Consider the following 15,231-nt stretch of genomic DNA (forward strand, 5'->3'; position numbering starts at 1 on the left):
TTTACTGTCACAAGCATTTAAGTTTAATGGGTACATAGTTTTATCAGTATACAAAATGGTCCTAGATGGTCAGTGCAGTTGTTCTGGAGTGATCACTGTATTAGGAAAAGGACACCTCACTAAAAACAGAACATCAACTTTCAAAAGGTCTTTTCAAACAGTTTCCTTCTTTTCAAACAGCTTTCAGCTCAGGAGAGAAGAACAGCACTTAATTACTGCATCCCTGGTTTAAAAAAAAAAAAGAGAGAGAGAAACAATATAATAACTTTGCCTCCAGAGTGAACTTGCAAAAAGATTCCTGCCAGGAGACAAACCCACCATCACCTTCTTCCATCAGAACTCAGTGGAACACCCCCAGTGCATTTTCTGGTTACCTAAAACTTTCTTGAGTGTCACTTGAAATCAAGAACTGAGACACAGAAATAATTTATTAGTTGCTGAAATGGTATTTATTTATTTAGAAATCTTAACCAGCACTTACTGCCAATTTTCTTGTGAAAAATTAAATACCAAAAAAAAAAAAAATTCCCAAAAAAACAAATTTTAAAAAAGAAATAATGAACAGGATTTTAAACGAAAAATGTTTAAAACTGCATTCTAAGAACTCCAAAAAAAAAAAAAAAATCCACGTGCTAGACCTCCTTCACCTTCCACGGACAGTCTCAACATGATCACTGTTACACAGACTGTTCAGGCTGAGCACAGGCTGGAGGCGCAGGCCCACACGTCTGGGGAGCGAGGCCACCATTGGCCGCCTTGCCCTGGCCGCGAGCTCCAGCTGCACCGGAGCGGACGTCGTTTCCAGGGCGCCTCTTCCCCTGGTTGAGGGACAGCAGGAGCCCCCCAGCTGAGGTCCCGAGGGCTGGCTCTTGTTCTAGGTCACCCTGGTTTGCTTTTTCTCCTTTTAAGTGTTCGTCAGAAAGACTCACCCGTTTGAATAAAAACAGAATTTCTACCAATTTCCTTCACTGTTCTATTAAGTATACAGTTTTGCTGTTTTCATATACAACCTATGTTTCCAGATTTCATGAAGAAGCTGTGCCTCAACAGAATATGCTTCTGAACCTGTCACGCTTAAGTCTGCAGTTAGTTTTGCTTTTCCCTCCACAATTACATTAACACATTTTTCTGAAAAAAATATTAAAAAATGGCAGTTACCTCAACATACAGAATAAATGTTTCTGCTGGCTTAAAACAAACATCTATGTACCAGCCTCACTTCCTGTTTACTGGGTGTTTATGGTCGTGGAGGGATCCAGGATCTCTCGCCAACACCCCCTACCGGCAGGTGTTCAGGCGCTATATCAGCAGTCAGCTCCCAGCCCACCTGTGACCCGTGTTCACATGTTTTTACTTTATGTGGCAAGCTTCTACCGAGCTCATTTAAAAACTCATTTCCTTTTGGGAAAAAAGTCAATCAATAAAAAACAGCCCTGTAAATCACATTTTATATGAAAATTATGAAAATTCACACATCTTTGTAAAAAGAAGGAGAGGAACAGAAACAACAGGCTGAAATTCCATCAAGCTCACCTTGCATATGGGATGTACGACAGACTATACCTGCAAGAAAAATTCAAGAATGTTGAAACTTGATCTAAACGACGTTTTTCTTTCTGCCAAATGGCCATATTCTAACAGCATAAAAAATGAAGCAGCAGGATATCACACAGTGATTCTCAGAGCACGAGCCAGACAGCATCACCGGGCACTTGTTAAAAGGGAGTTATCAGGGCCCACCCCAGCCCGCCTGAATGAGAAACTGTTGTTTCATAAGTAATCTGTGTTTCTAACGAACTCTAAGTGATTCTGATGCCTGCTAAAATCTAAACTTGTTATAACAGAAGGTTACCCCTTTTAAGTTATTAAAAAAAAAAAACTATAAAATAACAGAATAAACTACACTCTCCTTCAAGGATAAAGCAATGGTTAAGTACAGATCAGCAATAAAAAGGAACATATTAATAGAAAGTAACAAAGATTTAAATTTTTCCACATGTCACTGAAAAAGAGTCAAGCATCTTAAAGTTATTTTGGGACAGGTAGAGAAGTGCTTTTAACATGTGCTGACATTGTCTTAGTGGAAAGGTAGGAACAGCACCAAAACACACACAGATCCCAGACTGGCCGACATCAAGGAGGGATGTCAAACAGCAAAGTCAGGAAGGGATTTACTGACTCTTCGAGGAAGCCAACCAGACTCAGCTCTAAAGAAAAAGGAAGAACACTCTCAAAGGCCTTCTGTCTGTGAGAAACACTCTCTGGTCTGAGCCGGAAGCATGCGAGGGGCACACGTTCTATCCACCACATCCTCACCTGGCCTCGATGCCACCCAGCCCTGAGCGCGGCTGCGTGAAGGGGACGGCCCATCAGGAGGGACCGGGCACTCGGGCGGAGGGGCGGAAGCCGCAGGGAGACGGGGAGGCAGGGCCACAGCCAGTGCTCTGGGCCAGAGGCGGGTCAGGGACGAGCTCGCTCGGCAGCTGCTCAGCAACACCGCACAAAGCGAGGGGTCCCCGCCATGCCCTCGGCTCAGCCTGTGGCTGGCCTGGCTTTATGGGTACGTGAGGCACCGCTTGCATTGCTCGCCTTTTCTCGCAGCAAAGAAGTGCGTGGAGCAGCGTGTGACGTCACACGGCCCCACCTCCCCGTGACACGTCACTGAGGCACCCCATCTCCTGACACGTCAGCGTGGCACCCCACCCCCTGTGACACGTCAGCACGGCCCCGCCTCCCCGGGTGACACGTCACCGAGGCACCCCACCCCGTGACACGTCAGCGCGGCCCCGCCTCCCCGCGTGACACGTCACCGAGGCACCCCATCTCCTGACACGTCACCGAGGCACCCCACCCCGTGACACGTCAGCGCGGCCCCGCTCCCCGCGTGACACGTCACCGAGGCACCCCATCTCCTGACACGTCACCGAGGCACCCCACCCCGTGACACGTCAGCGCGGCCCCGCTCCCCGCGTGACACGTCACCGAGGCACCCCACCCCCTGTGACACGTCAGCGCGGCCCCGCCTCCCCGTGACACGTCACCGAGGCACCCCATCTCCTGACACGTCAGCGTGGCACCCCACCCCCTGTGACACGTCAGCGCGGCCCCGCCTCTCTGCAGCTCTCCTATGTTGAGTCTCCGCCCGGTCCATCCCCGCAACCCCGGACACACCACAGACCTCAGGCACCTGACCCCTCAGGAGGCCCTTTCCCCGGGGCCAGGAGGACCTCACCAATGACCTCCCTAGGCTCACAGGCTCGGAACGAAACGCTTAGCACTGCTGAGGAAACAACCTTTCCAATGAGTGTAGACTTACCAGGTCATCGAGAGGAACTGCAATATGCAGAATAATACGGCCAGCCCCTTCTTATGCCACTGACAACAGCAAAGACAAAGACATAACCAGTTAAGCATTTTAAAATATTTTTCACAGCCTAGTTCAATTCCTTCCTTTCAAAAGACATAACTGATAGCTCCATTCATTTCATTAAATTTTAGTATGACAAATTTAAGATTCAGTAAATCTGAAAACTAAATATTCCAAAATTGTATTTTCTTTCTAGAATTCTGATTCCATTTACTTAAATGCTGCTAAATATATGCATTAAATTTTAATGAAATAACTGTGCACAGGCTGAAAGTATTAAACCCCTTTGATGTTAGGCCTTTAAAGTCAAGGCTAACTCTTTCTAAAGTCAACATCAAGGGACTGCCCTGGCAGTCCAGTGCCTAAGACTCCCTGCTCCCAATGCAGGGAGCCTGGGTTTCAATCCCTGGTCCTCTGGTCAGGGAACCAGATCTCCTGCACCACAACTGAGACTCGCCACAGCCAAATACATAAATAAGTATTTTATGAAAATAGGTAAATAAAATCGACATTGAAAAGCCCACTTGGTTAGTAGATCGATATCCTATGTGGAATTTATATATCTTACTCACTGGCACTTCTTTCTTCCCTTACTTTTTGAAGTAAAACTGTCCTTTATTGTGATCTTCTGGAATAATATAAAGTTTCCATGGTTGTAGCTTCTCTAGAGGCTACTGAGGAGCTGCAAGTGTGCAAGCGTGCGTCCTCTTGTCCCTGGCGCTGTTCTGCCTGGCCTGCTCTCTGGCCCTCTCTCCCCGCTGCCAGGACACCTTGAGCCTGCGATGCCCTCCATGCCCCAGACCCACGGCGCCACAGACAGAGCGGCAGACGCTCAGCGAGGGTCCCTGGGGTGCAGATGACAGGGCCGTCCCGGCCTAGGAGCAGGCAGGGCCTCACCTCTGTCCGTTTCAGGTGGCAGGCTCCACTGCCAGTCTGGCCACTAACTGGACGCTACATACATGCCTTTAAAGACCCGACTGTGAGCTCCTCTGAGATGGCGGTGTGATGACACTTTACCTGGGGAGGGCCCACACAGCAGGAAACAGACGCGGCTGCGGTGACTTACCCAGAGCGCGGCGCACAGGGTGAGCACGAAGCACAGCTGGGAAAGGAAGGAACACGGCCGACTGTGAGTCTTTTCAAAAGCCGAACAAACACGCACACACGATTGTGCACTCAACTGCATAACAACACACCACACAACAACATCAACGAGACGACTTAAAGTCTACGGCTGCAATCTTCCACGGCCAACTGGAAACACGGAGTAAGTCACCTGCTGACTAAGCCAACAGAGCCTGTTTCACAGACGCTCGTGAGGGACAACAGCTGTTCTCAGGGATGTGTGAATGCTTATGTTAATGTTCAGTCACTCAAACCACCAACACCGTATTCAGGACGACTGTTAACGTATGGGGAGTCCTATTCGACTTAGCTTTACATAAGGAGCCTGCTGTAATCATTTCGCACAGAAAGAGTACACTGTCACCCACACCCGTCCCCAAAGGAGCGAAGAGCGCAGGCAGGCGAAAGCAGAGGGGACAGGTCTGAAGACAGAGAACAGAGTGTCTGTCCAACAGGGAAGGGACAAAAGCCAGGTGACTCTCCCAGAGAAGACTCAGGTGGACCCAGAAGTGACCTGGTCTTCCAGCCCCACCCTCCAAAAAGCGCACACAGTGGTCCAGTAAGAAAGGCTGCCCGGGGCTGGAGAAGGAAACACACGCAGCCCTGCTTCCCAGCTGACACACACAGCGCTGCGCGTCAGGGAAGCAAACAGGATTCCCCCGGCCGGTCACTAGGTGATGCTGCACAACCCACACTCGTCAAACACACAGACCGAAGAATGCGATTATACCTTCAGCAAAGGAAATGTAGCAAGAGTTCCTCTGTACGCAAGCGGGTGATAATTCATAAACAATGCCAGAAAACACCCTCCTATGAAAGTGTTTTAAAAATGATCATTATTTACTTACAAGCATAATAACTGTTGCAAGCAATCTCGTTGTTTCAAACATTTTCTTCAGTTGTTTCACAGGTCCCATTAAAAAGCATGTACTATTTGAAACAAAAGAAATGAGAGATGGATCTATTAATTGGTCTATGTAAAAATAAGTGCTTTTAAGAAAACAAACCCTGTCAGCTTAATTAAACAATCTCACTAAATCTGTTTTATGGCAGAAAGTCAGGAATTAAAGAGCCTCTTGACGAAGGTGAAAGAGCAAAGTTAAAAAGCTGGCTTAAAACGCAACATTCAAAAAACGAAAGATCAAGGCATTGGGGTCCCAACTTTTCATGGCAAACAGAGGGGGAAACAATGGAAACTGACAGACTTTATTTTCTTGGGCTCCAAAATCACTGCAGATAGTGACTGCAGCCATGAAATTAAAAGACGCTTGCTCACTGGAAGAAAGGCAACGACAAACAAAGACAGTATTAAAAAGCAGAGACATCACTTTGCCAGCAAAGGTCCGTCTAGTCAAGGCTATGGTTTTTCCGTTAGTGATATACGGATGTGAGAGCTGAACCATAAAGAAAGCTGAGTGCCGAAGAACTGACGCTTTTGAACTATGGTGTTGGAGAAGACTCTTGACAGTCCCTTGGACTGCAAGGAGATCAGTCCTAGGTGTTCATTGGAAGGACTGATGTTGAAGCTGAAACTACAATACTTTGGCCACCTGATGCGAAGAGCTGCTTCATTGGAAAAGACCCTGATGCTGGGAAAGACTGAAGGCGGGAGGTGAAGGGACGACAGAGGATGAGATGGCTGGATGGCATCACCGACTCAACGGACATGAGTTTGGGTAAACTCTGGGAGTTGGTGATGGACAGGCAGGGTGCTGCAGTCCATGGGGTCACAGTCAGACACGACTGAGAGACTGAATAACAAGAATTAGAAGGAAACTTTAATCTTTGTGTTTTCTATGACACAGGAATGCCTTTCACGGTCATTCACAGCGTCACTTCTCAGCTCTGGGTCAGCATGACCGCTGAGGCCTGCCCAGGAGGACAAGGCAGTGTGTCCTCAGCATGGGCCAATTCAGCGACCACCTCCTCATCTCCATGCACATGACATGTATGACTGTGCAACCAACTCCAGAAGCACTGTCACTGTAGAGCTTCTAATAGCAAAACAGTGTGAAATCACTCCCCGAGGCTCCTCCAGACTGTGGTGTGAGGAGCAGGATGAGCCCAGAGACTAATGGAGCTCAGCGGTGGTTCATGCCTGTCCCCTCGCCACCACCTCTGACCTGGAACGTCCCTGAGGAGACAGGTGCTCCCCTCTGAATGCTGAGAGCTCACAGGTGTGACAGCTACTCCAACACACATCAGCACCCCCAGAGAAGCACCCAAGACCCAGTGCACAGTCCTCGGAGTCACTGCCCCACACGGCCCTGCCCGAGCCCTCTGCACAGCACTGCCACCCCGGATCTGCTCCCGCTGGCCGGCTTGGCATCTGACCGTCCCCCTCACAAGACAGCTATGAGCCAGGACTCCGGAGGGCTGTTGGGTGGGACCCCAGCCTGGTCACCTCACTAGGCACTTCCCCAAGGACTCACCGCCCCCTCTCTTGTGTTGCTACCCCTGGATGTATAATGGAGGGGTGACAGGCAGTGTCTGGCACATAGAAGGACCTCCAAATGCTGGCTCTTCTCACCATAAACACTATGATGGCAGCTGGTATACAGCAGGAGTCTAAGTATTTACTGCTGCTGCTGCTGCTGCTGCTAAGTCGCTTCAGTCGTGTCCGACTCGGTGCGACCCCATAGACAGCAGCCCATCAGGCTCTGCCATCCCCGGGATTCTCCAGGCAAGAACACTGGAGTGAGTTGCCATTTCCTTCTCCAATGCATGAAAGTGAAACGTGAAAGTGAAGTCGCTCAGTCGTGTCTGACTCTTAGCGACCCCATGGGATGAAGCCTACCAGGCTCCTCCGTCCATGGGATTCTCCAGGCAAGAGTACTGGAGTGGGTTGCCATTGCCTTCTCCGAAGTATTTACTGAGTGAATGTAATTTTGAACTCACGATATGTATAGAACTACAGAAATACATCCTATTAGAAAAGAAAATTTTGATAATGACAGCAAACAAAACATCTTGAGAAGCAAACTTCCATACATACCTGGCTAATGCAGCAATATTTCCAAAGGTATAAAACACTGCAAAAAGCTTTACACCTCCAGGGAGCCATAGCAATCCAGTTCCCTGAGTTAAGATGTTATATTTATAATAGGTTAAAATATGAATCTGCTACTATAATAGCACATAATAATCTGATGTTTAAGCATAAATGTGTTAACATATGGTCTCTAATTATACAGTTTCTGCCTATTTGCATATAAGTATATATAAATGAGCTATTACATAATCTTCTTTATATATCTAAGTAAATTTCATTCTAATTAAATATTCTTTTTATAAATGACAAGTTACAAAAGGTAAAAACTCTTCTAAATCACTGACTGCAAGTCTCCTAACACACACAGTGGTTTTTCTTCAGTGAAATTATTTTAACAGTCCATAAACCCCCCTAAATATTAGTCTCTACATCTTTTTATTGATCTCTACCCCTTTATTTCAAGTGACTACGTAAGTGCCATCAAACCAGTTCAGATAAATGGGATGCTTAGTCTCACACGAAGCAAAAATTATCAAGCAACATAAAGCTTTAACTCACAAGGATGGAGAAGAAGATGCCGCTGACGAAGCATATGGCAAACCACTTCAGCCTGGTGTTGAAACTAAGGGTCGAGGCATCAAGGACCTTAAGGGAGGGGAAGGAGAACATGTTTGTAAATCACCAGCTGGCCCAGCTGATGCTTTATAGACATTAAGGCAAATCTCCACTTTAACACAGATGATGAACCTGTTTTACTTTGCACTCAGTAGTGTGGCTTAGGAACATGAGGACTCCGCGGCTGTGGAGGGGAATGTGAACCGTCTGGGGATCGGGCCGTCTGGAGACACTGTCACCTCTGCAGATGAGGTAACAGCGCTACGTCTGGGGAACTCCTGCTGTCATGGACAGGAGGAGCACGGATGCGGACGGAATGACATACGCGATGACACACATTATAAAATGATGAAACAAGACGGGCAAACTGCTGACAGGTGCTGAGCTGGAGTCGGGACACACACCCTTCTCTGTCTGTGTCTGGGGGCTTCTGGGCCAGGTTCCTACGCGCAGAGCCTGACTCGGGGATGGTCCTGCAGGAGCCACTCCCAGGGGATACCCTGAGGACCCAGGGAGGCTAGGCAGAGAAGGGGAGGGACTGAGCGAGGCCGTGACCTCAGCTAGCGCTCGGTGAAAACCGCACCTCACCATCCGTGCAGCTGTGAGGCCCACTACCTTCTGGAACCCACTTCCCACCAGCTGCTCTGGCTGCAGGGTGTGGGGGGGTGCGTGTCGCGAGGAGGGCCCAGCGTGCCACAGGACCTCCAGAGCGAGCCCAAGGGGACAGCTGTGAGCTGAAGGGCAACGGGTACATCCGCCCAACAGCCCAGCGACCAGGACCCGGGGTGCTGCCACCAGGTTCTGCCACAGGGTACCCCGACAACTTCAGTTACCAAAAGCTCATCTGAAAGCAACTCACGAAATAATAAATAAAACCAACTCACGAAAGCCTGGCATCTTCTCAGGTAACCTAAGTTACTAAAAACGTGCTTTGAAATGATAACTAACTCTAGAGCAAAAACATTCCAGGATGTCATGTGTATTTTAACCAAATCATATGGGAAAAGAAAGCATACTCCACATATTTCATACAATAGTCTGCATACAGTAATGATTAAAGTACACATTTGCTTTACAAGAAATAGTCGGTTTGTAACATTTTATTAGTTTCAGGTGTACAGCACAGTGACTCAATATTTTTATAAATTATATTCCCTTTAAAGTTATTGGAAAACAATGCCCATATTTTCCTGTGCTGTACAATATATCTCAGCTGCTCATCTGTTTTACACACAGCAGCTGTACCCCTTACCCTCTACCCCCTATCTTGCCCTCACTTCCCCTCCCCAGTCGTAACCACTAGCTTGTTTTCTGTACCTGTGAGTCTGTATGTACATGTGCCATATTTTTTAAGCTTCCATGTGTAAGTGACAACATATAGTATTTGTCTTTCTCTTCATTAAGTTTAACACTCTCTAGGTTCATCTACATTGTTGCAAATGGTAAATACATATTTACATTACTAAACACACTATTAAAATTTATTTCCCAGTAAGGCTGAAAAAGTATCAACACTGGCTGTTTCAAGAAAACTAGAAATATACAATAAGGATTTATATTTCAAAATTTAAATTTCTAACATGTATTACCATATATTTAAAAGACCACATGCTTATAATGCATTTTCAAGAATAAGGAAGCAAAAATAGAAGTTTTATATGCAAAAGCTGAAAATACTTTTGTCTACATTCCTTACCTCAATGGATTAGTCTGTGAATCCTTATGTAGCATGAAAAGTAAATAAAAATTAAATCAAGATTCTGCCAACATAACATCCATCACTTTTTAAACACATTTTAAATGTTTTTTAAATTTGCTTTACAAGCAGTCTTGTTTCCAGCAATGTCATCTGTTTATACTAAAACTGATAAAGAATGAACTCACCTATAGCAACATCTAATATTTCTTTTTTTTCTGATCAGGAAGAATACACATCAAGTACATTTTAACCACATGGGAGAGAATGAACCCCGAAGACAGCACACTGCACAGGAAACGATCTGCTGGGCTGTGAAAGGTCAGAAACGGTGTCCGGGGGCGGGGTGCTAAGTGGTCAGCGCGGACACATGGTGCGGGGGGGGGGGGGGCTCAGCAGGGAGCGAGCGGACAAGGCGTCCGTCTTCACTTTCTTTTTCAAGTTTCAACCACCCTGCTCTCTTTGTTCAACTTGGTTTTCGGCGCAGTCCTTTGTATAACAGCAGATATTTTTCCTCTTACTGTCATCTGCCAGACAAATTCTTTCCATTTGCAAATTTGGAATATTCGATCCACAAGCAAATGACTTGTCGCAAGCCCTGCAGATTGTCCAGGACACAGAAACATGTCACGGATTGCTTAACTCCCATTGTAACGTTGGGAAAACCTTCCAATGTCCGTGCACAGCGCCAACAAACCAGGCCCTGCCCTGTCCACGCCAGAGACAAAGGGGGCCCTGACCCCACAGACAGTGTGAGCATGAGCTGGGAGGTCCGATGTGTGGCCCAACCTGGCTCAAGAAGGGGCCCAGAAAAGCAGCAAGTGCTTCGATCTCACATTTAGTCTTAGAAGAGAAATACACACTGAAACTGCCACCGGTCATTTCATTTGTCATCAAAGGGAGAGGACAGAAAGCAAATCTCACGAGAGCAGGAGCGACCCCCCGTTCTCTGGTGTCCTTTTCATGCCGCAATAAATCAACCTCACCTGCAACTAGAACATAACTAAAAAGAGAAAAATGAGTCGGCAACAATGGAGGAAAACATCGTCCCGGCAGCGGTGGTATCACGGGTGAAGGAGTGAACCACGCGGACGGAGGAGTCGGGAGGAGGGCAGCAGCACCAGGCGGCAGTGGAGGCCGGAGCCCACATCCCGGGCCGCCACCCCGTGAGTCAAGGGCACCGGCGAGCTCTGCGCTCCCAGAGCTGTGCCTGCAGAGACGGCGAGGACACGGAGCCGCCCTGGTGACGGCAGAGGAAGCAGGCGTGCACACCCTCCCCACGGGGCCGCGTCCCGAGCCCTCCGGGGCCCCTCTCCCCTGGTCAGTCCTCTCCTGCTCTCCCGGTCACCCTCTCTCACCAGGACCCCCACCGCAGGTCCTGCCCCCTCCCAGCAGAGCCTGGGCCCATGACAGCCCAGCCTTTCTGCTCCTCGCCCCTCAGGGGCCCAGGGTCTCTCACTCCCTGAAATGACCACTTATCCAAGCCCAGGCCACTGCTCTCCAGCCGCGACGTCCCCCTGGGCTCCCGCCTCACCGCTCCACTAGCCCCCTCTTTCCAGCGCAAATGGCAGGGTGCCTCGCTTCGATAAGACAGCAAAGGTTCCCCTTCTCTCCCTCCACCTGGCAACACCCCCCCATGACTCAAGCCTTCCTTCCTCATCCTCGGGGCAGAGTCACGCACGACAGGGCATCAAACCAGGGCGTCTCCACTTCAAGGGCCCCGGCCCCGGCCTGCTGGGCCTCCCCCGCGCATGGCTGTCCACGGCACCCTGCCTTCCCCGCCTCCACCACTGCTGACCACTCCGCCCCACTGCCACTTGAACCCTCCAGTTCCGCCAGCGCCTCTCCTGGCGCCAGGGTTTCCTCCGTGGGCTTCCTCCATCTCCCACAGAGAACAGACGCCCGCCCACTGCCAGGCTCGCCTGGGACCCTCCCTCTTCCTGTCCCCACCACCACAGAAGGCAAAGGTCAACCTAGCCGCCAGGGCTTCAGATGCCACGCCCTCTGACCTCCCAGGGACCTGACCCAGTTGGCTTTCTCCCCAAGGCCAAGAGAACCATGTGGTCTCGGAGACACTGCCCCCCCACCCCCCACACCACCGACCATCAGTGACTGAACATGCTTAAGCCTCTCCCATCTTAAACACACAGAAAGCATGACTTCACCCTCCAGCCTCTGCTCCTTCATTCACTGATTCACCCAACAAACACCTCCGGGGGCTCCTGGAGGCCTGTGTTAAGTGCCAGGCGAGGGGTCTGGCTCTCGGTTAAAAGGAGCTGGGAGAAGGTGCACGCCTGGTGCACAGCCCCTGCCCGCGGTCAGGGATGGGCGGCCGGCCTGTCCTCCCACCCTCCTGCACTCCCAGCCCCGAGGCCCTCTGGAGAGCTGGGCGGCAGGGGAGGGGCCCTGCGGACTCAGTCCCTGCCCTTCTCCCCTGACCTCGGAGGCCATAAAACTGCCTGACCCCTGGCCTTCGCTGCCCCACCAGACCCCTAGTCAATACCCACTGCTGGGGGAAGACGGAGCCCAAGGCAGCTGGCGTGTCCTCCGGCTTTAGCCAGAGGCCAAAGTGACTGACGGCTGAGTGAGCCCCTTCAGTTTCGGCTTTCACGTGAGCTGATCAGCTGGTCTCTGCCCGGCCCTTGCCCTCTCCAGGTTCCCTCCTTCCTCCCTGGCTGCCCCCTCTCTCCTGAGCTCCTCACACTGGAAAGGCCCAGAGGTCAAACCCAAGCCTTATCTCTTGTCTGCTTACCCACAATCCCTTGGTTATCACGAGTACTTCCTCCAGCATCTCACACCCAGCAGCCTTCCTGCCTCTCCACTCAGCAGCTGGCATCTCAGACTCAAAACCCAGACTCTCCCGACCCCCCACCCCACCACCCGCGCCTTCCATGGCCCAGCTAAGGGAGACTTCCTCTCTCCAGCTGCTCAGGTCAAAACCAGAGGCATCCTTGGCTCCTTGAGCACTCACACATCCAACCCAGCAACCACTAATCCCACCAGCTCTACACCCAAGCCATTTACAGAGCCTGGCCACTCTCACTTTACACCACCGTCACCCCATCTCCCTGATTCGACCAGTGGTCTCTCCCCAGGACCACTTCCCGAGTCCTCTGACCAGCCTCCAGTCCCATTCTTGCCCCTCCAGTCTGTTCTCCATGGGCCTGCCAGCATGATCCTTTAAAGTACAAGTCAGTCACACCCCTGCTCTGCCCACGGCTCCTCAGCGCACTCAGAGTAAAAGCTGAAACCCTCCCTGGGTCCTGCAAGACCCCACGTAATCCCCACTGCGCTCGCCCTGCGTTCCAGACACTCCAGCCTCTTTACTGGCCTTCAACAAGCTGAGCGCTGTTCTCAGGATCTACATTTGCATGAGTTGCCCAAGTACCCCGGGGACTCTTCAGACGGACGCTGTAATATCACCCTGACAGACACGCCCTCGATGACCGTCCAACACAATCAGGCAATCCCAACCTCAACCGGCTTTACTGTTTTCCATGGCGCTTACCACTGGCTGACACATTTTTATATTTACTTGTTTATTAACTGCTTTCCCCAATTAAAATATAAATTCCATGTGGGGGAAGCCGAACCAAACACATGTAGGTACCAAAATATTTGCTGAATAAATGACCACCTCCTCTGAACTCACAGCTCATGTCCCTTCCAGTCACTCCCAGCTTCCATCAATGACTTCTCTGTGTAATTTTTCTCCCCTCTAGAGAGTGGGCTTAAGAGAAGAGGCACCCTCACCCTCCTGTCCCCAAGGTTATGGGCAGCTCAACAGGACTTTTTCTGAGTGGCATGTCCCAAGCCTGCAAATGTCCTATGCAACAGCCACTAACTTCCATGCTTAGCCAGCACCTGAAGCGTGGCTGGTGTGGCTGCAAGTAATTTTATTTAATTCTAATTAATTTAAATTGAAAGAGTCACATGTCGCTAGGGCTGCTGCTTGTATAGCACAGATCTAGAGCAAAAAGAGAAGCAGAAAATAATGGTTCAATAAGTGAGCTGGGTGAGCCACTGCTGCCTGATGGACGTTTCTCACATTACTATTTACTGGTTCTTACGTTAAGGTTATGATTCGCCAAACTGGTTAGAGAATTCACTTAGAGCAGATGCTTTACTTTTAGTCTCTGAGCCCTCACAGAATAGTCCAGAATCCTGTTCACTAGAGGTGTGCAACAATTATGACCACAAGGAAGGAAGTTAGGACAGGAGAGGGGACAAATAAAAGGTCCTTCTGTAATACCGCATCCTTTCAAATGATCCACTTCGGTGACAGGCAAGCACGAATTTGTCTGCAGGCAAATAACACAGATACTTACAGAGCAGTTTCTGCTGCACTATTTTTAACCCTCTATCTAGAGGAAGTAATATGATCAAGTCTCGTGGGTAAACCACAGAGACAAGGGTTTTTTTGTTTTTTGTTAAATCTCTTAATAGAGCTCAACAGACAGCTTTTGATTCTGTATTATTTCACTTCTCAATGATCTGGGTTTTTTTTTCCTTTTTCTCCCTCCAGGCTCCCTCGTTCCACAAGACTAGATACACGCAACACCTCCCTTAACTCCAGGGGCTAACAGAGGCGGCGGAGCTCCGCAGCTCCCGCTTCTGCAGCACGGGCACCCGCACGCCTACCGCGCCGCCAGCCGGGGTTCAGAGTCCACGGCGGGCGCGGAGCACCGGGCGAGGGTGGGGGACGGCGGCGCGGGGCCGGGCGGGCTCTCTGGGGGAGGGAGACGGGCAGCGAAGCGGCTTCCTGAGGGTCTCAAGGCCACATTGCGGGGGAGAGGCGCCTCAACGCGAGCACCCGCAGACGCCACAGACGCCACGCACACCTGGAAGGCTCCCCAGACCCTGCCCGCGGCCCAGCTCCGCGCGTCCGCCCCGGCACGGGCGCGCCCCCGGCGCCGGCTCGCTACCTGCGCGGTCAGGCCCTGCTCCTCGTCGTCCTGGCCGCTCAGGACCCGCCGCAGCTTCTCCATGGCCGCGGCCGCGGCGCCCGGCCTGCCCCTCTCTCGCCCCGCGAGAAAACCCGGAAGTCGAGGCTCTTCCAGCCGACCGGAAATCCCGGTCTCCACTTCCGGCGCGCAGGCTCCGCCCCCCCGGCGGCCGGCCGAGCGGCGTGCGCATGCGCGCAGGGCTCGGCCGCCCGCCAGTCTGGGCCGCTGCCGCTGCGGGGGGCGGGGCGTCCCTGCCTCGCTCGCAGCCCGCCCCCAGCGCCCCCTTCCTCCGGGGGCCGAGGCGGTTACTCTGCAACGCGCAAAGGAGTCAGCTGCGCTCGGCTTCAGTCGTCGCTACCTACCCCCCGCCTCCCAGAGTCGGCACCCAGCGGGCGCACGGCCATTGCTGGTTGGATGAATAGGCCCACAAACGTGGATCCTCACGGGTGTCCTGGACGCCGGGTGCCTCGGACCCAGGTCCAGGCCTGCA

General features: G+C 50.9%; 1 protein-coding gene and 1 long non-coding RNA gene across 3 annotated transcripts; one reads left to right on the forward strand and one right to left on the reverse strand.

Moving 5' to 3' along the window:
* On the reverse strand, positions 1–14,869 carry SFT2D1 (SFT2 domain containing 1). Of its 2 annotated transcripts, XM_081524489.1 has the most exons (8): positions 14,721–14,869; positions 8,043–8,129; positions 7,488–7,570; positions 5,341–5,422; positions 4,434–4,469; positions 3,317–3,375; positions 1,534–1,563; positions 1–223 (listed from the first exon to the last, which is right to left on the reverse strand). In XM_081524489.1, the coding sequence occupies exons 1-8, from the start codon at positions 14,781–14,783 to the stop codon at positions 184–186; spliced, it is 480 nt and encodes a 159-aa protein (XP_081380615.1). In that variant the 5' UTR covers positions 14,784–14,869; the 3' UTR covers positions 1–183. The 2 variants fall into 2 exon arrangements, with proteins under 2 accessions (XP_081380615.1, XP_081380617.1); XM_081524491.1 differs by lacking the exon at positions 1,534–1,563 and having other exon boundaries at positions 3,294–3,375.
* LOC145519781 (uncharacterized) lies at positions 10,000–14,827 on the forward strand. The gene is made up of 2 exons (XR_014063913.1): positions 10,000–12,392; positions 12,944–14,827. It is a non-coding gene; the product is annotated as an uncharacterized LOC145519781 (long non-coding RNA).
* Positions 14,870–15,231: the final 362 nt, after the last annotated feature.

Source organism: Giraffa tippelskirchi, chromosome 9 (assembly GCF_054371585.1).
Source record: "Giraffa tippelskirchi isolate mGirTip1 chromosome 9, T2T-mGirTip1v1.2.pri, whole genome shotgun sequence".
Classification (NCBI taxonomy): domain Eukaryota; kingdom Metazoa; phylum Chordata; class Mammalia; order Artiodactyla; family Giraffidae; genus Giraffa; species Giraffa tippelskirchi.